The sequence below is a fragment of the Hydractinia symbiolongicarpus genome, chromosome 5 (genome assembly GCF_029227915.1).
Source record: "Hydractinia symbiolongicarpus strain clone_291-10 chromosome 5, HSymV2.1, whole genome shotgun sequence".
Classification (NCBI taxonomy): domain Eukaryota; kingdom Metazoa; phylum Cnidaria; class Hydrozoa; order Anthoathecata; family Hydractiniidae; genus Hydractinia; species Hydractinia symbiolongicarpus.
Window position 1 is genome coordinate 11,034,035 of NC_079879.1, and position 22,821 is coordinate 11,056,855.

General features: G+C 33.1%; 3 protein-coding genes across 3 annotated transcripts; 1 reads left to right on the plus strand and 2 right to left on the minus strand.

Annotated features, from left to right (window-relative positions):
• Positions 1-936: 936 nt before the first annotated feature.
• On the minus strand, positions 937-3,557 carry LOC130644751 (germ cell nuclear acidic protein-like). Its single transcript, XM_057450476.1, has one exon. It carries the CDS (start codon positions 3,511-3,513, stop codon positions 1,741-1,743), a length of 1,773 nt encoding a protein of 590 aa, XP_057306459.1. The 5' UTR covers positions 3,514-3,557; the 3' UTR covers positions 937-1,740.
• A 2,127-nt stretch (positions 3,558-5,684) lies between these two features.
• On the plus strand, positions 5,685-14,866 carry LOC130644753 (isocitrate dehydrogenase [NAD] subunit beta, mitochondrial-like). Its single transcript, XM_057450478.1, has 13 exons — positions 5,685-5,828; positions 9,521-9,577; positions 9,961-10,049; positions 10,143-10,184; positions 10,693-10,772; positions 10,854-10,914; positions 11,451-11,513; positions 11,922-11,991; positions 12,301-12,434; positions 12,621-12,870; positions 13,735-13,829; positions 14,017-14,077; positions 14,702-14,866. Exons 1-13 carry the CDS (start codon positions 5,751-5,753, stop codon positions 14,783-14,785), a joined length of 1,164 nt encoding a protein of 387 aa, XP_057306461.1. The 5' UTR covers positions 5,685-5,750; the 3' UTR covers positions 14,786-14,866.
• Positions 14,867-16,509: 1,643 nt separating this feature from the next.
• On the minus strand, positions 16,510-21,945 carry LOC130644749 (nitric oxide-associated protein 1-like). Its single transcript, XM_057450475.1, has 7 exons — positions 19,718-21,945; positions 18,946-19,158; positions 18,411-18,542; positions 18,259-18,315; positions 17,785-17,901; positions 16,979-17,216; positions 16,510-16,885 (listed from the first exon to the last, which is right to left on the minus strand). The coding sequence occupies exons 1-7, from the start codon at positions 20,720-20,722 to the stop codon at positions 16,587-16,589; spliced, it is 2,061 nt and encodes a 686-aa protein (XP_057306458.1). The 5' UTR covers positions 20,723-21,945; the 3' UTR covers positions 16,510-16,586.
• Positions 21,946-22,821: the final 876 nt, after the last annotated feature.

Below are 22,821 nucleotides of genomic sequence, written 5' to 3' on the forward strand. Positions count from 1 at the left end.
AGTAGGCCTCCTTTACCACTAACTTCTACTTTCAGCTAGAATAAGTACAAAATATTTTAGAAATTATGTATGAAAAATAAATATAGAACTTTTGACAAATATAAATTTCTATGTTTTGACTGTAATAGAGAAAGCTTTGTTTATAAAAAATCATCTAAATTTTACTTAACACCATAAAACACTCAACATGTTGGCTTTGGTAAATTAAAATTTGTAATTCAGGGTTCAAATTAGGAATATAAATTCAGTTTGCAAATATTTGCTGACTGTAAAGAACAAAATCTCTTTGCAGCTGTGGTCTTTCTATTTATCTTTCGTTAATGGTTATTTTGTTGCAACTATGATAAAAATAGGTTCTAAAAATGGTTGATGAAAAAATGGGATTCGCAATTTTAAGATTTTTTTTGTTGAAAGTTTCACAAAAACGGCATTTCTACCTACTTTCAATATTGTAAATTGTAATTAAAATAACCACAGAAACACAAGTTTTCTAATTAAAAACTCTGATTACTTGCAGTCAATTAACTTGGAAAACATCAAGATCAGAGCCACCTTTCATCCAAAAAAAAATTTCTGATAACGGTAGTTATTTTAGAGAACAACGATTCTGTTGCCCTGAATAAGCACTAAATGTTTGTCAATGACGGGGAATATATGATTGAAAAAAAATACAGACAGGGTGTAATCCAGCATTTTCAATAGCTGTTAAACGGCAATATCGCAATCAAAATTTATTTCAATTTCCCAATTTATTGGAGGAGCTAATTATATTCACTACAAAATATGGGACTTATAGTCTAATCTTATGCAAGTTGTGAAAGTACAAGACTTCAATAACACCTAAGATTCCCTTGATGAAATTCCCATTCTGGGATTTAACGGTCCTTATTTTGCATTCCTGGATTACACCCTGAAAGGATATCAGAACAACAAAAATTATAGAACCTATCTTGTCTAGTAAAATTAAAATATCAGCTTACACAATGCATAATGCAATTATATTTTGTAAAGAAAAACACACAAAAACAGTTGTCATTTCCAACAAATGTCAGTTTGAAATTGTACATTGTAAAATAAAGACACTTTTTGCTCTACATTAAATCACACATTCAAATGGCCGCACCTTTCATCAGTTAAACACTAGGGTTCAATTTTTATTACAGCAAAGATGCCAACTCTCTTATTGGTTCGTAAAGAAGTTTTCCGTTTAAAAACGCTTGCAAGTTAACTTGTATTCCAAAGTTGCTAAAATACAGGCGTTGCGGTCAGAAGAAATTTGCAATGCACACGCCCAGAAACTAAATGCTGATACTATAGCTATGAATGACGTTATAGCAAGCATGCTTATTAAAATAAAAAATTGATTTACTAACTTCTACATAATTCTATCAAACAAAGTTGGAAAATTAAAATATTGGTCCAATCTACCGAAGCTTATAAATTTGTGCATGGATATATAATAGAATTTATCCACTCCTGGTAACAAAAGTCTAAACTTAATTGGTATAAAGCAGAGAAAACTTTGAAACAATATCAAACAAAAATTTTATATACAAAAAACATGGAAAATGTTCCAAAAGATATACTGCCATGGCAAAGGTTTTATTTCAAGCTATTGAGGCAAAGCTATTATTCCAGGCTTTTGTGCTATCAAATTAAGTGTTTTTATGCAGGATATACTTATCAATAACTATCTACATGACTAAATAACATGTTAAAAATAATCCCTAAACTTTATCATTAAACAGAACATGCCTCATTTTCCTTGTTTTGCAATTTAAATATTTTAAATTTCTGAGAAATATTTTCCATTAGTTGTTTATGTGAAAAACCTGGGTTAGCCTTTTTCACACTAGCAAAGTTTTCTTTCACAAACAATGCATATGAGTTTGGAGTTTTCGGTGTTTGTTTATTGTTTTGGATTAGTTCAGGAATTCCTCCACATCTCGCACAGACATGAGATGAGTTGATTGATTTACTGTGACGACCAAATATCTGTCCACAGCCATTACATTGATAATTATATTTGGTGTGAATTTCATACTGGTGACATCTACTAATGACAGGAATGTCAGGATGAATTTTATTTGCACGTTTTGCCCAATATTTCCATGCTGGTCCGTGTCCTGCTTTTTTTCCATCAATGATCCAAGTAGCAGCATGGCATAGTTCATGTATCAATGTATCACGGATTCTCTCAACACAATCAATAACTTTATCGGAAAGTTCAATTCGACTTGTTCTGTCATTGGCTAAGTGTGAATAATAACAGAATCCAGCTGTTTTGGTCATGCGATTATTCCAAGTAATCCTAAAATCGGATGGAAGTTTATCACCAAATACAGTGTGATTAAACAGCTTAAATAAATCTTTTACTGCTCCATCTTTTATTTTATTAAACTCGCGTTTATATGCTGGTGTGCCAGGTACAGATTTGGGAGTATGAAGACGATTTATCATAGTTCTGGCTGCAGACTTTGGAGTAACCAAAGAGTTAAATTTACTACTTGATAACACTTTTTTGGCAGCCAACATGGGTTTTGGTGTTTTAAACGTTGCTTCATCAAAAACATCATCCACAATGAACTCGCTCATATCATCACTGGAAGTACTTTCAACATCTAATTCAGCAAAACCTTTTTTTAAAGTCCCAATGTAATCATCAAGCTGATCTTCATCACTGCTAACAAGAGATACAACATTGGATTGTTTTGAATTTCTCTCACTTTTGCATGTATTTTTAGAAATAAGGTTATTCAGCACTGCAGTTTGATTAAAACTATTATCCTCGTCGCTGTCATAAGTAATTTTCTTTTTGGTACAGTCATGAAGATTGTTTGGCACACAACTCATGCTGTTTCCATCATCACTACTTTCAGACACGCGATTTATAGTCCTGTTTTTGACCTGAACTAAATTTTCTTCCTCGTCATCACTGACTATGCGCTGCAACTTTTTCTTTCTGCCAACAGCCAATAAACTTTCATTTCCACTCTTCCTTGTGCTTGAGCTGCCATTTTTGAGATTATTATCGCTGTCTGATTCAACATCAGTTTTTTCACTGTCAGTCTCATCTGCTTTTTCATCCTCATTGTCGCTAAGGATAACCTGGGTACGATTTCTATGTTTGACATACAAAGGACTTTCATTAGGTCCTTCCTCATTATTTATTTCGTTTATTTCATTATCTTCGTCACAGGACTCTTCACTTTCATTTTCACTTTCTGAAGATGAAATAAATTTTGGTAGAACACAAACAGATTTTCTGCTCTTTCTAAAACTCTTTCGACCAACATGTCCAATGTTTTCACCAGAACTGGAAAGCACATTATCATTGTCAGAAAGACTTTTGTTGAAACTTTTTAAAAGGTTTTTTGGTGCAGAACACTCTGGACAGTTTTGTTCTAAATGCATCTGCTTTAGTGTCTGGGCTGTTTCTTTCATTGCATCAATGCTGGCAAAATTTAAACTTACTGCAAAGTTTTCAGCTAGCTCTTTAATAGTTTCTTCCATAGTAAATATACTTAACAGCCTAAAAACATAACAAAATGTATTAGGGTTATGTTTTAAATACTTTTTACAAACTTTTAAAATGACTATGTATTTTCTGTGGAAACTACTATAGTAACAATGTGAAAGAATATAGGAATAGTGGAACGCCAAAAAAGATAGAAATAAGGTACTACATTGAGAAATACCTGATGGCAGTGCCATTGATGGCCTAGAAATGATACCTACCATACTGCTCTATTACTAGAAGTAAACCATTTTGCTGTGCTCAATGTGATTGTGAAGATATGAATAGATTAAAATAGAATTTAGGACAAAAAAAAATGTTTTCCTGGATTGTGTTTTGGTGACAGCATGAAAATCATAACAGGAGCACTGCTAAGCAATAGAAATATAAAGAAATTTTACTGCCTAAAAAAATTAAATCACATAGGTGAAGTAAGGTGAGTGGTACAGATAGCAAAATCCGTCAGGTTTGAAGTGAAAGTTTTTTAATTTCTGTTACTTTTTATGTACTTGGAAGCTGTTTTGCATTTCAGGAATAATTTGGGCAAATTTGGAATTAATCAAATAAAAAGCACAAATTTAATTTAAAAATTTAACCGGGTCAGCACCCTCCTTCATATTTTCTTTCCAGGAGACCCATAGCATACAGAGGTACTATTTGCCATAGGTACAATTTTGCCAGGAAGAAATAAATTCTGTTAATGCCACAGTCAGGCTTTACACTCACTTTTATTGATTTACGGCTCTTCTATGGATTCATCTTTAAAAAAATACAAGGTTTGGACATTCGACTAAACCATATCTTTCCCAGACTCGTGATTTGCTGATCCTTCTTTCCTCGCGACTGTGGTACAATTTTCCCAGACTACATTTTAAGGAGATTTACTTTGTAAACCCATTTTTTTACCTAGGCACTTCACAAGGGACTTAGAGAATAGTATTAAGCTGAGTTACATAGATTACCTAGAATATCTTGTTTCTTTTTCACAGTTAAAATGCTGGCAAAATTGTAGCACTCTGGGTTCCATTTTTCCAGGCCATTTGTGATACGCGGCCGGTTATGATTTAACTTTATTTTAATTGTCGGTGTCCGGCTATGTTTAATATTCAAAATAAGCCACAAGAGGGTGGCGCAGAAAAGATATATACTATTTTTTCGTAAAAAGTGGCGAAATTGTACCATTGTATGCTAACTGGCCTTATATATATATTCGGTGATTCGGTTTGACGTCATAACAATTTTTTCGGAAGTGAAAAGTTTCCGTATTTTAGGTGAAGAGAGTGCAGAGCTAGATACATTTTGGAGTTTTAAGAACAATGTTATGAAGTTTGAGCAAAGATAATTTTTTGGAGCAAAATCTAGATAGCTAAGCATCATTTCCAGACAGATTTTTATTGTGGTTACCTTTCGTTAGCTAATTATTTTTCCATTTTCACATTTTTAGCATTCTTCCCCTACGAACTAGGTTTGTTTTCACCCTGCGAAATCTTAAAAATGGCGGATGTAGCACAAATGTAATTTATCAACTAAGCAAAATGTCAATCATCACTACGGCAACAAAGCTGAACTGAATCGCCGAATATATATATGCGGGCGTTTCCCATTAGCAGGACCCTTATTCGTTATCTAACTAGTCAAAAAATTATGTAACTAGGAGTGTGGACACCTAGAGTCGTTCCTGGAGATAATCACGTAATAAGGACACGGTCTGCTAGCTACATAACTATTGGAACTCTTTTTAAAGCTTATTTGTAACCCACAGGCCAATGGCCTAATATGAAAAAGAATTAATATTAAACAATCCCATAAAATCTCATCCGTCGAATGCCACTAAATACCAATTCCTTAAATTTATATATACCAATCTAAACTAAAAATAAAACAAAACATTACACATGTTTCCCGCAAGCATGCAGTGAATGCCTGCTCCAGTTCCAAGAAAACATATGCATTTTCCCGCTCCATTTGCGCTGAGTTTAGCATAATTTACACACAATCCTGACCATGCTTCTTCGTTTTAGTTCGAAATTCAAAGTATCATATCGCTTTAAAAATAAATTTCTATTATTTTACGTATTATAACAATGACTGTATTTGAAATTATCTATCTTTTATTACCTATTATTTGTTTATCAACTATGCTTTAAGAAATCGCCAAAAGGTCCTGAATCTATACATTCCCGGTTACAATTTGTTTTTAAAACCACCGAGAGAGAGTGTAGGATTATGAAAAATGGCTACGCTGGCAGTGAGAAGGTTATACAAGCCTTCCTTTGCTGTGTTGTTCAAGCGGATTAATAAACAGTGCAAGGTAATCAATCCTTATTGAAGCAACCTTTTCAAACTAAATACCCCTTAGGCTATTTGAACCTACACTTTTTCACATTTTAAATCTTCTAAATCTAGCTACCTAGCTAGCAATATATTTTCTACTGGTTGCTTTATTCGTGTTAGCTAGCTAGTTAGCTAGCTAGAGAGAGTGGAGTGGGTTCGCTCATACACAGCCATCGCCCAATTACCGCCATGCATATAAATTACATATAACTTCTTTTATTTGTTACAGTGCTGGCTAGATTAATTCTATGTTTAAGAACCTTTTAGCGCCAGAAAAACACAAATTCTATCAATACACCTCTTCACAGTTTAAGTTGTTTGCTCATTTTCTGTATAAAAACAAGTTAATAGACAGAGTGAATTTAAGGTTACTGTAAAGGAAACAATTTTTTTTAGGTTTTTTGCAAAAAATTCATAACATACAGAAAAAAAAATTCTCTTTCTAATGACATATTTTATATTCTATGAAAATATTTGGAACATCCTTTTTTTCTGGAAAAAGCCTTTTTAGAGGTGTTATACCCTCACGAAAATAACACCATCAAAAAAGTCTTTCATCAAGCTTCAGAAACAAAAAAACAACAAAAAAAAAATATAAAAGTATTGATAAATTATAACAGTTTTTCTGAGACTACTCATCAAGTGAGTTTTTCCTTTACAGTAACCTTAATAAGTCTTTGACCATGGGCATTATTATTAATTTTTTCTCCTTTTTTGAAAAAATAATTGGTCTAAAATTGTTATTGGCAGTAACCCTACTTAAAACATATGTAAAGGAATTGTATAGCTAATTGTGTGATAATCTAAACAAAATGCTCTAGCAACGATCTGGCAACTTGCCTCACCACATAACAACTTCGCAAAAATGCCAGTGAACAAAGCAGGTGTTTGCACAAGGCCGAGCAAAAAAGAAATTGACTAAACTGTCCCCTATTTACGTAATTTTTTACGTGAGTTTTTTTCAATGTGAGATCCACTGGAATTATTTCTAATTTATGATAAAAATGATTGCAATACTTCGCAACATGTCTTAGATGGAGCTAGTAGCTGTTTCAAACATTGGCAAGTGCCTTTTTCTGATGCTCAAAAAGCAGACGTGATCTTAGGAAAATTGGTGAAGTGAATTACCCAAGGGAATCTGTAAACACGTTAATAAAAAAAGTTTTCTTAAAATATTCTCAAATTTCATATTAATATAGGTTTGTTTAGTATTTAATGAATGACTACAAAGATAACAATAGATTAAAATGTCATACCACCATCGTGCGAAAATTTTCTAAGCTGTGATCTATCTCCAAGGATGTTTAAGCTGTCTACAGTACTGGAATCAGGACACCTAACATTGTGGATCGCGTATCATGCGCGTCACGCACGATTCACGATGCTGTCGCGATAGTAAATCTTTTTAGCATCATGAAGGTCGCGATCCATCGGGGGATCAACTTTCACGATGCATCGTGACTTTCGCGATCCATATCGCGACCGTCATGATACATCTTTAAACATTATAAAAATCATGTAATTAATGTCATGAGAGAATAGCGCAATTAAATATGAATAACTGTTTTTGGTTTGTTTTTAAATCAAAAATATTTTCGTTGTCGTAAGCTTATTTCTTGTTTAGACTCTTATTTAGTTGTTCTACGGGCCCGCCTGACCCTAACTTTCACTATAAAAAAATAATAGAAATATCAACAAACAAACATTTTCTTATCCCATCTCGTGAAAGAAAGATTATGAATGTCAAAACACCCTCCTTCATTATGATTAATAAATGTTTAAAATTACGCTGCTTGCTAAAATCTTAAATTTCTTAGTCGATATCATTTAGGAAAAACAATTAATATCATTAAATCTTTTTCAAGGATATTAGAAAAATAATTAAAACAACGTAAAATACGCATGTCGTAACACCCTCCTCTGTTATGAATTAAATGAATAATTTTAATATCGCGAAAGACTTTAAACTTTTTCGTTGTTCCAAAGGAAAAAAATTAATAGTTTATCTCACAAAAAAAATGTTCAGATAGATTTGTTCTCTTGTTTTGAATTATTAAGTAGCGGTCAAAGTAAAAAAATAAAAATACTTGCATGCTCAAAAACTTGTTTTTAGAGGGTTATCCGGCAAAACGTTTTCTTGTGCTGGTTCTAAAAGATATACAGAATATGCTTGTGTTGTTTTGAAAGTTATATTTATGCAGCAAGTTACTCTCCTCCCACTTAAAATAATGTAAAAAAAGCTTCAAAGTAAGTAAAGTGCACAAGTTTCGGTGTCGGTAAAAATAATAATATTGTAGATAATCCTAGACATACAGCTTAGTATACCATGTCATAGTCATCCATTCTTACCAGTGAAAAGAGAAAGTTACACAGAAATCACAGAATTAGGACGTTCACAGAATTAGGATGTTCACGTAATTAGGATGGTATAGGCTATTACCTTTTCTTTTCAAATTTTTTACAAAAAAAATATTTCACTTTTCTTTATGGCCAGAGCCGTCTTAATTCATAACAGTTTATTTCATTTTTTTAATTCTCAATAAGAGCGTTGTTACAAAAAAAAGATTTATTTAAACAATGGTTAGCTGAATCTGTGAACTTGTGTATATATCCAACAACTTTAATTGTCAAGAAATGTTGGTTTGAAGCTTGCACATTAAAAATCGCTGGCAAAATATTTTTTGGAAAAATTCTCGGAACTGTCATGAAAAGTTGAATTCAATCAACTCTGTGTGATATACATACTTGGTGCTGCCCTCTAGCCACCTAGTTACCAGTTCATTCTTAGCTTACCCACATATTGCCAGCTCTGTAAAAAAATTTAAAAGAAAAGTTGTCAGAAAGTTTTTGTTTGTTTGAAAAGAACATTACATTAAAAGGGTGCACTACTGTAAGTGCTGCATACATATTTGTTGTTAGAGATGAGAGAGATGTGCATATATTACATGGCTAGCTTCACAAATATTGATGGATATACCCTGGCTATTATTTCCAGGAGGGGCCATGGCTTTGATGGGGAGTCCTGGAGTATTTATGCTCTCTTTGAGCAACGCAAACTCAATTAGGGTCAGCGCTCTGGCAGACAACTCCATGCAACGGCCCACACAGGGCGCCATGTCCCCAATTTCCCTCACATGGCTTGGATTAACCAGGGGCTATGGTAATATTCAATTGCCCATATCGAATCACCGCCAAAGGAATCAAACCCCAGTCTCCAGCACAAAGTACGAGAGTGATAACCAGTAAACTAGGGTGGCACAATGTTGTGACCTGTGTTTTTATTTTGGCCAAAGTTGCAGAAAAGTTACTTTCAAATATCTTATCACTGTAAGTGTTGCACTGGGTTTTTTCCTACCTGCCCTATTATCTAAATTCCTTAAAATATGATAAAAATGCCCTAAAATGAACTAAATGTCCTAAAACTCAAGTGATTTTGAGTGGCAATTGTGTATTTGTACCTATGTGAAGGCAAATTTAGGGGCTAATACTTAATACATAAACAATACATAAACATACCAATTTGCTGTGACTTGGGTAAGTTATTATACTGGTTGATTATTCGTGCTTGGCGTGCGCAGGGACAACAAGGAATTTCTAGAAGCTCTCGGTAAAAAGGGTTTAAGGAGTGTTAAATTTTTTAGGTGTTTGAATATTTGTTAAATCTTTTAGCCACTGCAGCAGTTAGCCAAATGCTCATCTGGAAATGTTATGACATTTGAAGATCCTGTAAGTAGTTCTAAACACAATAATATCTGTTGTGTCCATGTATAAATTAGATGCACAAGGAGTAGAGACTTTGGGGAGCACAAATTGGAAAGTTCAGGATATGTTTTGAAAAACCAGTTTTAGAAATTCTGAAGACTTGCAAAGAACTCCACAATTTTTCATTGAGAAAACTTTAAACATATATTTTCAAATTTTTTTGGAAAAAAATATTTATTTGCGAAAAGTATATCTTTCACATTGCAATTCTTTATATGCAAAAATAAAATCTAAAAAATCTAAAATCAAGTTCTCAACCAATGTTTATTAGAATTTAAATTGCTGTTATTTTAACCTTGATGAAATATTTTTCCTTTTGCTTAATGGCATATTTTTATAATTCCTAGTATGAAGGTGCTGAGCGGAAGTTAGTCACATTAATACCTGGTGATGGAGTTGGTCCGGAACTTGTTGGTGCTGTGAAACATGTGTTCAGGTATAGCAAAATGTTTTTATTGACTTTAACTAAGAGCTTTTATATTAAACCTCTTTTAATATTTAACCCCTCCTCCTTTACATTTTTTTATAGTTCTGTTGGTGTACCAGTGGATTGGGATGAAGTACATGTGAGGTACCTAATCAGTTTTTGCTTGCTCACCCCTCATTTTATTGAGATAAATATAAAAAGAAGAAATAGATAAATTTCTCTTTACACTATGCACACATTACAAAACACTTTAAAATATAATAAAGTCTTTAAGAGAAGTTTTTCAAAATGTTTGTCATTAAAATCTTTTTTAAACATTACCACCCCTCCGATTTTTAACACCCACCCCCAATCTAGGTAACTTTGAGTGACATCCTACCCATTGCAATTTATTACGACCTCCCATTCTAACATTGTGAAGTAAATTACCACCCCACCCCCCCCCCCCCCCCCCGCTCAATAGCCCCCCCTGCACAATAGCCCCCCCCCCTGCAATTCTCTCCCAGAGAGTAGGTTATTTAGCAAAATGAGAATGGTATCACAAAATTTAATCCATCTATAAAAATAAATTTCCAAAAGCATCGTCAATGCATACCTTTAAAATTTTATTTTCAAGCTTTATTTGCTTTATTTTGATGTTTTTTTTTTACAGTGATATTGGTTCTTATGGTGGAGAAACATCTTTAGAACGTGTATTACAATCAATTCAACAAGCTGGTATTGGCCTAAAAGGTCGAAAAAGATGTTTGTTTTATGGTCAGAATTATTTTAAAATGTATTATTGTTACTTTATTGCTTATATTTTTATTGTAGGAGCTCTTACCACACCATCTAGCATCAGCAATCATCATTTATCCTTAAATCAAAACTTAAGGTGCATATGTTTTCTTTCATTTTTTATTAATTTTCTTTTCAATTTCAATTTTTTTTAAAACTCGTTTGAGCTTTATTTAACTTGAGCATTATTGTCAAATATTCTCAAAAAGATGCAGCACACCAAATTCAGGGAGGTGTTAATTGTTTGCATTAAATTTAATCTTACAAATATGTCGTCCAACATTTGTGAGAACCAAACAAACAGATACAATTTGGATCTTACAATGATGAGCATAGTGCAGGCGAAATACTATAGTAAAAACGCTATTAGTTGTCAAGGTATACTATAGCCCAAATTCAAATTTGATGATTTTCCAGAAAAAATATTGACATGAAATTCTAAGCAAGTTTTTAAAATGTTTTAAATCCATATAACTTATGAACATTGAGTATTTGGATAATGCAGCAAATGTGAAGGATTTACTATGGCTCCAAACTCCTAGCTAAGTTTTTCACTCACCTCAGACCACTTCCAAGGCTCCTGCAACACTAGATTAAATTGTATTCTTTGTTTAATTCTTACCCTATTTGTAGGTTGAAACTGGATCTATTTGCAAATGTTGTACACTGTAAGTCTGTACCTGGAATAAAAACAAGGTATTATATCACTTTTTTTTAAAATAGCATTTCGGGATTAGTTTTTGAAACAGTGGTGTGTGAGATATACTGGTTGAAGTAAACCTCCATATTAGCTTCCAAAGTGCTACAAAGATGATGGATCAAGTGAGAGTTAAACCCACGACATATTGCTTGCCGGCTGAATGGTCAAACGTACTGCGGTATCTCCGTAGCACATGCAGTAGATTAGGCGAAGATACTACCTTCTTCTAACACGCCATAAAGTCGTCATGGCGTGTGTCCTTCTTGCTACATACCATTCTACCAACACTTAACAACGAGATATCACTCACTTGACCCATCACCTTTGCAGCATTTAGGAAATCTGATGTGCAGGTTTACTTATATTAAAATTAATTGTTTTGCTAACTCACCTATGTGGTATAGACACGATGATATTGATATAGTGGTGATTCGAGAAAACACTGAAGGAGAATACACCAGTCTTGAACATGAGGTAATGAATGACATTCGATTTATTATGTGTAGTGTTGGGAACTTATTTGCAGTAAGGGGAAGTTTGTTATGTTTAAGGAAAACGAGTAGTGTGTTATGTGTTGTAGCATTATTTATAAGTGTAGTGACAATATCTAGAGTTTACTTTCAATAGTGTTTAATATTCCGGTCAATATTTAATCCTAAATCTGCAAAAAAAGTCATTTAGACAACACCCATTTTTTGCACACTGTTACTATTAAACTTATGTATGCTAGCATCATTCATGGTTTTTGCCATTTTTATATAAAAGTATGGTTCCTGTTTTTAGAGCGTTCCTGGAGTGATTGAAATGATAAAGGTGATTACTCGCACAAAATCTGAAAGGATAGCGAAGTTCGCTTTTGATTATGCAATGAAACATAAACGAAAGAAGGTGACATGTGTTCACAAAGCAAATATCATGTAAGTCAGTTTTTTATACATATACACGAATTCGGTTCTCCTTATAGACAAAAAATTATGAGAAAAAAGTTTTCGTATCTTCTTAAGTTTTGTGTTTTAGGGTTAATAGATATTTTTCGGGATTTATACTACTGGAAAGGATTTTTTTGTTCGTTTAGATTTTTTTATTATTTTTTTTCTTTGTAGGAAGCAAGCTGACGGGTTATTTTTTGATACCTGTCAAAAGATATCAGAATTATATCCAAAAATTGAATTTGAGGGCATGATTGTAGACAACACGTGTATGCAGTTAGTTTCAAAGCCTCAACAGTTTGATGTGATGGTTCTACCTAACTTGTATGGTAGCATTGTCGACAATGTTGGTGCAGGGTTAGTTGGAGGAGCTGGTGTTGTCCCTGGAACAAGTTTTGGACGACAATATGCTCTGTTTGAACCGGTAAATATTGTGATTTTTGACGTCTGTGAAAGTTAAGTTGATTACCTTCAGGACAAATTAAAAATCTTTAAATTTAGCGAGTACCGTTGAATTCGTGTAATTCGAACTCCTATATTTCAGAAAACATTTTAATCAAACCGATTCTTTAATCCCTTTAGAATTTACTAGTAAAGCTATACAAAAAACTCCTTTAATTCGAACTTCCATAATTCGAAACATCGTGTATATCGGACAGATTCTTAGGGTTTCCTGGTCGACTCTTTATGTAATTCTAATATTGTAAGGTTGGAATTTTTCCCAATTTGAAGCCTGTGATTCGAATGTTTTTACGTTTTCGAAAGATTTTACGGAATAAAGCAATCTTCTTTTACTGAATTTTTTTCTAAAACAGTAATTCTAGTTCATTGTTCAAAAGATAAACGATTCTTACAAAAATACCTCGTATCTCGTACTTCTTACATCGTGTAAAACACTCTTTACTTATTTTTTTTCAACTCTTTCATTCGGAAACTCTTGTAATCCGAACAAATTTCAATATCCCTAGATGATTTAATGATAAGTTCAACTGTATTTAAATTCGCGATTTCCTTGTTTTAAAACATTTAGTTTCTAACTTTTACTGAACATTTGGAAAAAAGAAATTCATAATTAGATTCGATTTTTCTCCTACACTGCTACTTTGCTTGAACAAGTAAAAGCGCGTTAAAACTATTTTTCATTTTCTAAATTTCCTTAGCCCAACAACGCGTTTTTCTTCCGTGAGAATTAATTTTTGCACCTGACAAAAAGATAGCTCTACTCACTGACACAGGGAATTCTTCGACTACAGGCGAATGTGTGTACTACAGTTTGTTTTTCTTGTAGGGCGCACGACATACCTTCGCACAGGTTGCTGGAAGAAATGTAGCAAACCCGACCGCTATGTTACTTGCTTCGTGCGATATGTTGGAACATATACAGTAAGTTCTTAGCCCCCCATCTCCTATGTTGCTTGTTTTACGGTTACCGTAAATCTTACATTGTTCGAAACATTTACAAAAATTTTATACCGCTCTCATATTGATTTTTTCAACAGTCTTCTGACTACTTGCTTAATCGAACTTGTAATACAGGAGTGTTATGTTATGATTTTCTCTCTTTTTTTAGTTTCATGAAACATGCTCGGATGATCAGAGAAGCGGTATTGAAAACGATTGCCGAAGGGAAGGTGAGCGCCTTTCCCCTTTTCTTTCTTTTTAACCGGCAATTGCCGTACGACAATATCGCCAAAAGTTTGACTAATTTTAAAAATATAGAATTTTGTAAATTATCTGAAATTTTTACGTAATCTTTGTACATTCAACTTATAAGTAGCAACAGCTATAAACATCGATTCCATATTTATTATAAATAACTTATAATTTATTAATAATTTTTGGACTAATTATACAATGTTCAGTGTTTGACAAACATTGGTATCCCTAAAAAAACAGACGTCAAAATTTTACTATTATGGCATGGCACAATTCTGTTCTAAAATAATCAATAAACAAAAATTGACCTAGTAAACAAATGGAGCTTGATGGCGTCAAACCAAGTTTTACTGTATATGTGGCTATCACCAGAAAATCCGAAATCTTTATGCTTGCGAGGGCTTTATCATTTTTATGACACAGAGAATTCAAACCCTTTGTTTAATGCCATGTTACTTCGGCATAACGTAACGATCAAGTTTTTAGTATTCATGTTTGATAGAAAATGAATTGTCGGGTACAAATATTATACGTAGGGTTATTTAATCGTAAGTATCGCTATCGTAAACTAAGAATTATAAAATTCCATTTTTATCTAGTATTTGACGTTAGATCTCGGTGGGAGCTGCAGTACATCCATCTTTACAAACAGAGTGATACAGAATGTACAACCTATATCCTGAGACTGGCTGTTATGTCTTAGGTTTTGTTATTTGTATATATTTGTTAAAATTAAAACAATAAATAATGTATCTGTTTCGAAACTGTGTATTCTTTGTATCCATAGATAGAATATCAAATTTATAATCAAAAAAATATTTAAATTTTTTTAAACTGTTTAAAAAAATTAGATTGCGTGTAAGTTAAATATTTTCGCGAGTATTTGCGAAATGCGCAAATTTTTTAAAAATGGCGCTGGGTAAAGGATTTTCGGCGGCTTTAACAATGATCTCGATTTTTCATTGGCTATTTCTATTGTTCCTTGCTCACATGATCATTTTCGGGAAATCTTTCGGGAAAATGATCTCACTAACCCGAAATAAACATGTGTAATCACCCTACTATTTAAGAGGGTAAAATAAGCCACGCTGGCTTTATGTTTATTTAATTTGGAGTCACTTTGTGTTTATCGATTGATTTGACACATTCTTACGTCTTCATACGTCTAAGCTCTCGTATATGAGAGACTGAATTTAAATATCCTCGAATAAAGCTAAGTTAGCTAAGGTTATCTTTATTACATTTTTTGCTTTTTTAACATTTCGCAAATATCCATTGACTTTTTGCACTAAATACTTTACTTTCCTTACCTTCGTTTTTCTAGTAACCATAGTAATCTATTCCACTATAGTTAAATTATTGTCCAGTTCCTGATTCGAGGAAATCCCTCATCTCAATAAATAGACTTAAATTAGAAAAGTTTGTGGGATGTTAAAATAATTGTTTGCAATAAATCTTAAAAAGGTCCGTTGGCGAAAAAAAATCTTTGCGAAATGTCAGGGTGACTGCTCCTCCTTAAATTCCTTAAATAACGTTAGAAAAGGAAAATCTCCTTAAAATTAATTTTAAATTTTAGCTATTCTCCTTAATTTCTCCTTATTTCTTAATTTTTCTTATCGTAACTTTTTTGGAAATGTGTTCATGGATTGTTCATCACCAGTAAAACAAGACATTTCTCTGTTACCTGAAATCCTTTATTTTCTGTCTTTCAGGGCATAATTTAAACGTATATGTGTAAAATATGTATAATGTTCTTATCATAGAACATAGTTTGTAACATTAAAGATAGAGAACTAAAATTGGTTATCCTTATATTTTTATATTTTTTTCTCGTGTACAGCAAAATATCCTTAATAAATGTCAATTTGTCTTCTTAATTCTCCTTAATATCCTTACTTTTGTTCTCATTTTATTAGTGATCACCCTGAATCTCAGAAACAAATCAATTGCCGAAAGTTCATCTTCGCGAAATGCATTTTTTTTTGACTGATTGATAATCAACTTTTTAGGAGCAAGTTTTAACGGTTTTAGACCTCAATGATAGTAGTATACTTCAGCTAATTTAAAAACGAAAGTGATCAAAAAATTGTATTTGAGTTATGCAGCAGAAAACAGAAGTTTAGAAAAAATAAATAACTAGCGAATGTGTATGTATACTTAGTTTGGCAGGCACGAATTTTTTGTGAATGACAAAAACATCTTGAGATATACAAGTCGTCGAATTTATGGTTGTTTATAGGATACGTGACTGTCTTTCCTTTTTCTCTCTTTCACTCCTTAACCTAGCACCATCACATGTCCACACAGATGTCAAACGGCGTAAAAATGTTGGCCTGAAGGATTAGAAGGTTGAGGTTAAGAACGAGTGACTTTCGCTGCAAAGACGCAAAAATTCGAGTCAAACAACTTGAATGTCGAGGTAAATATATAACTAGATCGTGTGATAGGTACAATATTTCATTAAAGAATCAAACTCGATAAATACTATAACGGCTTCTCTTGCAGTTGCAAGTACTCTTTATCTTCAAGATCTTTAAATTGTTTCTCTTTATTCGCCAGTTGCTTCATTTTTCCAAGAATAACACCTTGTTCCAAACGCCTCAGTCGTTTCTCTTCTTTTAAAGCATATTTTTCTGTTTTTAGTTTTTGTTTTACTTTCATTTTCCAAGAATATACCGCATCATTCTGCGTTTGAAACACCCTTACAAATTGAGGGCTGCGTTTTCGCGAGTGACCATACATTCGATTGTTTACATAACCACGGTAAACAACTCCTCGCCCAGCTACAAATAAAATAAAAAATTCTCGCTTATAAAACCTTGGGTAATAAAAAATAGAAAATTGAGTTACTGTCTTTTGCACAATATTTATCTCACCTTTTTTTCGTACTGAGTAAGGCAGCAAGGGTTTCTCTCGTAAGCTCTGCCCTTTCCCATTTGGCGTATGCAACACAAATTTAGCTTTTGACTGAACAACAGAGGCAATTGACAGCCAGCCAACACCATGTAAAACGATATCACACGTGTTTTTATTCAAACCTTTCCCAACAATGGTATACTCTTGCGGTAAAAGCGAAGGAAATTCTTCGAATCGTTCAGTGCTTCCTTGTGGTAGCTAAATGTAAAAACAAATTGCGTGAAAAGAATAAGAAAATATATAAAATATATACACACTATCCCCGATTACAACAAACCACTAACAAACAGACCTTAATGCTACTAAATTTCGAACGGTAGCTATTCACGTGTCGAAAATTAATTACGCATTTTGCGGATATTAATTTTTGCGAATAAGATTGACGACCAAACTCAGCCTTCACAGTTAGAGAGAATTTTTATCTTAGTAAAACGCGGTGATACCGCTGGCGAAGTCCTTGAAGCAGAAATAACAAAGAAGAAGAAACTTGTAACTATAGATGGCAAAATATTTACACAAGCACACTTTGGATGATTATTTGTTATTTTTTTAGCAATAACGTTCTATTTTCTTCGTGTGAATGAAACTGAATTTTTTCACGAAATTGGCCAAAATCAATAAACACCTCTAAAGAAATACCTGCAGGGTATAGGTTATCACTTAAGGTCTTGCTTTTCTCAAACACATTTAAGAAATGCTGCTATGTCATAACAATACTGAAAACAATTTTATCGGTCTCATCTCAAACTCGATTAAACTTTTTTACCCTGAGAATATCGTTAACAAACAACTTCTCGTATTTTTCGTCAGCAGTTTCAGTAATTGTTACATGAATGGGAAGGTTGGGTGACGTCATCACAGTGACAAAAATAGATTCTGCAGACTAAAAATAGAAACATCAAAACTAACAATACTTAAAATTGGTGGTACTCTATTTATTAGAAGGAAATAAATCTTGCAAGAGCTCATAAAAAAATAATCAAACGAACAAGAAAAAATCGCTTTTCGCATCTGATAACAAAAAATCAGTACAGAAGACTATAAGCATTTTGAAAGAATCCTGTGTATTTTGGTACACCTTACACCAACACACACATGATAAAGAAGGTTTTATGCAGTATACTTCAAATTATTAAACACAGAAACATGACATTGTAATACGAGAAATCGATCATTCTACACCCCTTACCATTTTCTTATAAACAAGGAACAGTATGAGAAAAAACAGCTAGCAACTTACCGGAACTAAACTATTATCTTCTTCATCATCATGTTGACCCAGCTTCCCTCTCGTGATCTGTTAACAACGAAAAAAAAAAAATTATAACAAATTCATCTCAACAACATTGCTGCTACCCCGTGGTTTTAATTTCAACCAACAAAATTTCATACTTCATTGAAATCGAACCTAGCTATTCCACCAATGAAAATACAGTTTCCTGGATTCATGAGAACTGTTCTTGGCACAACCCAACGTTCTGGACACAAATAGTTTATCTCGTCTGGTGTCAAGTACTGAATAATCTAAATCAAAATTCATCATGTCATATGTATCTTAATCAAATTTTAGATATGGGACATTCAAAAATTACTTAACGCCTTTTTTGTTACTAACTGTTACAAAAATTTAGGAAGGGGGTAAATGTTACTTTAGTGTATGATCTTCATCTTTAATATGCTTCCTGCCCCTGAACTTAGGTACAGAAAAGTACCAAAAATGTCATCTTGTGTGCTGGATAAAATCTTTTTCTCATATTAGAGCACTAGTTTGCCTGATTATTTGTTACATGAAGGTATTTGATACTGTAGAAAATAAATGAGGTCTTAAGATTCTAAATATTTCGTAACAAGGTGGGTAGATGTTACTAGATAGTCACGATGCGTTACAAGGGAGGGGGGGGGGGGGGTCGTCACAAACAGCTGTTACCTGAGATTCATTCAGTATTCCTGGTGTGTCATAAATATAACATGGTTTTTCTTTTACAACCTCGGGATCAACAAATTCTAAAGCTCTTTTCTGAATACTTTTTGTTCCGTCAGTTAAAATATTTTTTCTTTCTTTTTTTCTCTTTTGTGGTAGCTCTGTATTATGCCCAACAAGTTCCAACACATCATTATCAAACTCGTACTCCTCGTCCACCTTTAAATTAAAAAATAAAGAAGTGAAATTCCAAAACTCTCTTTCCTAGAAAATTATCAGTATAGGTTTAATAAATCCCTTAAAAACATTAGAAAATTTCAACCTCTTCTTGTGACAGTTTCCACGTTTAAGAAATAATATTCGATTTACAAAATACGAGTTTTACGAGCCACTCTAAACACTCTGCTCTTAAAAAAAAGCCACACTCCAATGCCAAAAAAACAATTTTTTTGTACATGAGACAGAAAATGCTGTGTTTTCAAAAAATTCGTATAATGGAAAAAAAAGGTCTATCAAATGTTAATATTTTATGCCTGGAACGATTCATTCCAGGCCAAATTGATCCTAAATAAAACAAAAATCTGGCTTTCAGCAAAAATTAGAAAAGCAGAGAGAAAAGGCATGCAAGACGTACAATTATTATACTTCTTGTCAAAATATTAAAGGATTAGTAATATCATTTTTCATTGCATAAGACAAGGAGGTAGGGCTAAGTCAAATGAAGAAAAAATTTTTTTTACCGTTTGTTAAAAATTTAGAACATTACAAAAGTACACACCTCCCAAGGACTTGAAGTTAGCCTCTTTTCCATCCTTTTTAATCTTCTCATGCTAATTCCTTCCCTAACTAAGCTGTTTGTAGTACCAGGTAAGTGATGTTCTATAGCTTGTGGTGGTAAGCCAGTAGTTTTATGTACATTCAGTAAGTTTACAAGACTGTTATATAACGTTGATTTTCCAGTATTTGCACACCCAACTAAATAAACATCCATATCCACATCTCTATGTTTGTTTATTTTTTCAACTAAATTCTGAATTCCATAACCTGATTTTGCACTGATCAGGCAAATGTCCCTAAAGTTGCAATTTTCAAGACCATTTTGGTAACAAGTGTCCTTCAATACATCTTTCATGTGTTCCAACTGAAGTACAGGCTTTTTCTCATCTTGAGGAAGTCTATCAACTTTATTTCCAACTATAATCAACCGTTTTCGTTTGCCAATCACCTGCAGTATATTTGAAAACATTGTACCTTCAACATCAAACATATCCACTACATACAGAATCAACGCTTTTCGTTGACGTAAATGACGAAGCTGGCTTAAAACATCTTCAGTGTTTAGTCTTGGTGCAACTGATTTATTATAAAACCTTAACTGAAAACAGCTGTAACACATTAACTTGTCAAGCATATTTTCCTGAACTGAAGATATAAATTTCTCTTCTGGCACATACCCACTAAGAGTGGCATTTTCTGTCTGTAATATTATACCACATGCATTGCATTTTGGTGGCAATTTCTCAAACTCATCTGGTCGTGCCGTCAAGATAAGGCGATGTGTTTTCTTTTCCAATGTAATGTCTTTAGAGCTTGCAATGGGATAATTATACAAACATTTATTAGAATCAACTCGTATATGATAGCAGTTGATTATTGACTGAATACAAGGTCTTTGCTTCTCAAGACGTATACAAGAAGTTTTATACAATCTTTGTATGTTAAATATATTTCTGCAGTGGTATCTTAAGCAATTTGACAACTTATGAGTTACCTGAAGTGCCATTTTTTCAACTTAAAAAACGCAGCAAAACAATCCAATAATATGTTCTTACAGACAGTCTTCTAAGATGGATAGTTATTTAACAAAAATAAATTATCCAATTTTAGCCAACTTTGTCTTCAATGTCATTTTCACTATGTCAGTCCATCCTTCCACATTGGCAAATATCTAACTGTTACATTCACTTTTCTGGTTAAACCTTCTAGAAGTAGTACATTATTTAAAAAACAAGATACTCGAATTCACGTCCTTCCAATTTTGCAATTGGTGCAACATTACTCCATGCATTCTTTACCTTCACAGGATTAGGCTGGCCTTGCTGCAAGGACAGTAATGTAAGAGCAGGATCTTCGTGATCTTTAGGAAAGTTAACCATGGCAAAGCCTTTCCCTCCAAAAGTTTCGCTGGTCGAGAAAACGTGTTTTCGAATACGGTTTTGATGTATGAGGCAGATTGTAATGGAGATAACAGGTTCACTGCTATGGTGCTATTGTATAAATACAAAACCAAAGCGCAAAATCCTTTATCTCCACCACTACTTAACTACCCGATTTTGGGGGACTGAAAACAACAACATTGGTCTGTTTATCAACAACTAGTCGATAAAGCCCGTGGAGAAATCCACTTAGGCAGAAGGACAATGGAAAAATAGGTTGTTTTAGATTTTTTGCTGATGTCAACAGTGCAGGTACAAAAAAAATTGGCCAAGTTTAGTTTATTCATTGCCTATAACGTGTAAAGGTTAAAACGCTGATCACAATAATGTATAGGATCATATGTATTCGACAAAAGCCTAAGGAGATATAAGGTGTTAAAAATTTTGTTGACGTCAGCAATGGCCTGTCAAACCCAAAAATTTATTTTTAAGAAATTTGTGTACCTATTGCCTTCATCGTATAGATCTTGAAACGCTGATCAAGAAAATGTATAGGATCATGTACTTGAGACAAACGGATGCAGAGATATTAGGGTTTAAAGGTTGTTTTTTTATGACGTCATTTACCCGTCCATTCCGAAACAGATTTGGTGACCCAGGTTTGGAAAACTTACCCAACTTGGTCCCAGGTAGTCCCTAGTTACCCACCAGGAGATGACGTCAGTTATTTCCACCCGTTTCCAAGTTATTAAGCCTTAATTTTAAAAGTGCAATGCATTGGCTTCACTAATCTTAATATACTTTCCTTTGACGTCATTATTGCTTTAACGTCAAAGTTTGCTAATTTACAGAACAAATTTATAGGCGATGTTTTATAGACTTTATCAAAGAAATTTTATCCACTTCGCAAAAGTCACAGACAGAAGCTCCGTATTATTATATAGATAAAAAAAGCAAGAGAGGTGTAGAACTAAGATGCAAATTCCCCTACTACAGAAAGTATAATTAAACAAAAAATATTGCGTCAAGGATTTTTAAAACATGCAGAAACATGCATACGTTTTAAAAAAAAGCAACTTATGTCAAAAATGAAAAATATATTAAATTAAAAAGAGAAATCGATAGTTAGCTAGCATACAAAGGCCCTATTGTTGCTTTTATAGAATTATATAAAAAATAAACCTGCTTTCCTTTAATCAATTGCTGTGGATTCATTCCTAAGTCCTATTTCTTCCCAGTTCTCAAACACAGGCTCTTCCTACACATAAGTGATAAAATTTTCTTCCGTTTAGAGCATTTCATATATTGTCAGGTCGGGCCTTGTGTCACCATCCTCTTAAACAACTAAAAATTTGCGAAGAAAACTTTTTTTACCTACCCTGTATAAGCTTATCACGTTCTAATTTGGATAATTCAGAGCTCTCAGTTTAAGTACACACTGATTTTTAAAAGAATATACTCTATAGGAATATTCGAGATACAATCAGACAAAAAGTTAAGAACATCCTAAGAATGTGCTCATCTTCAAAGTTTTCTTTAATTGGAGGTTTTTTTTTTGTATCCTAATTTGATTTGTATCGTTGATGTAAAATGCATTTTTTCAGGTTTCACTTTTCCCACTTAAAATCTAGTTGTCTGCGTGTCAGTTGAATAAGGTTGCCTAAACAACCAGGTGATTTTTACACTAGTTTACATTCTTAGATCTTTCAATCTCAACTGTGCTAAG

Bases quoted from the DNA above. Each gene is read 5' to 3' on its own strand.
- LOC130644751 (XM_057450476.1), bottom strand. From the start codon at position 3,513: ATGGAAGAAACTATTAAAGAGCTAGCTGAAAACTTTGCAGTAAGTTTA.
- LOC130644753 (XM_057450478.1), top strand. From the start codon at position 5,751: ATGGCTACGCTGGCAGTGAGAAGGTTATACAAGCCTTCCTTTGCTGTG. The intron at 12,435-12,620 runs GTAAGTCAGTTT...TTTTCTTTGTAG, and splicing joins GTTCACAAAGCAAATATCAT to GAAGCAAGCTGACGGGTTAT. The intron at 13,830-14,016 runs GTAAGTTCTTAG...CTCTTTTTTTAG, and splicing joins GATATGTTGGAACATATACA to TTTCATGAAACATGCTCGGA.
- LOC130644749 (XM_057450475.1), bottom strand. From the start codon at position 20,722: ATGGCACTTCAGGTAACTCATAAGTTGTCAAATTGCTTAAGATACCAC. The intron at 18,316-18,410 runs GTATGAAATTTT...CGTTGTTAACAG, and splicing joins CTAGGTTCGATTTCAATGAA to ATCACGAGAGGGAAGCTGGG. The intron at 17,902-18,258 runs GTAAGTTGCTAG...TTCTATTTTTAG, and splicing joins AAGATAATAGTTTAGTTCCG to TCTGCAGAATCTATTTTTGT.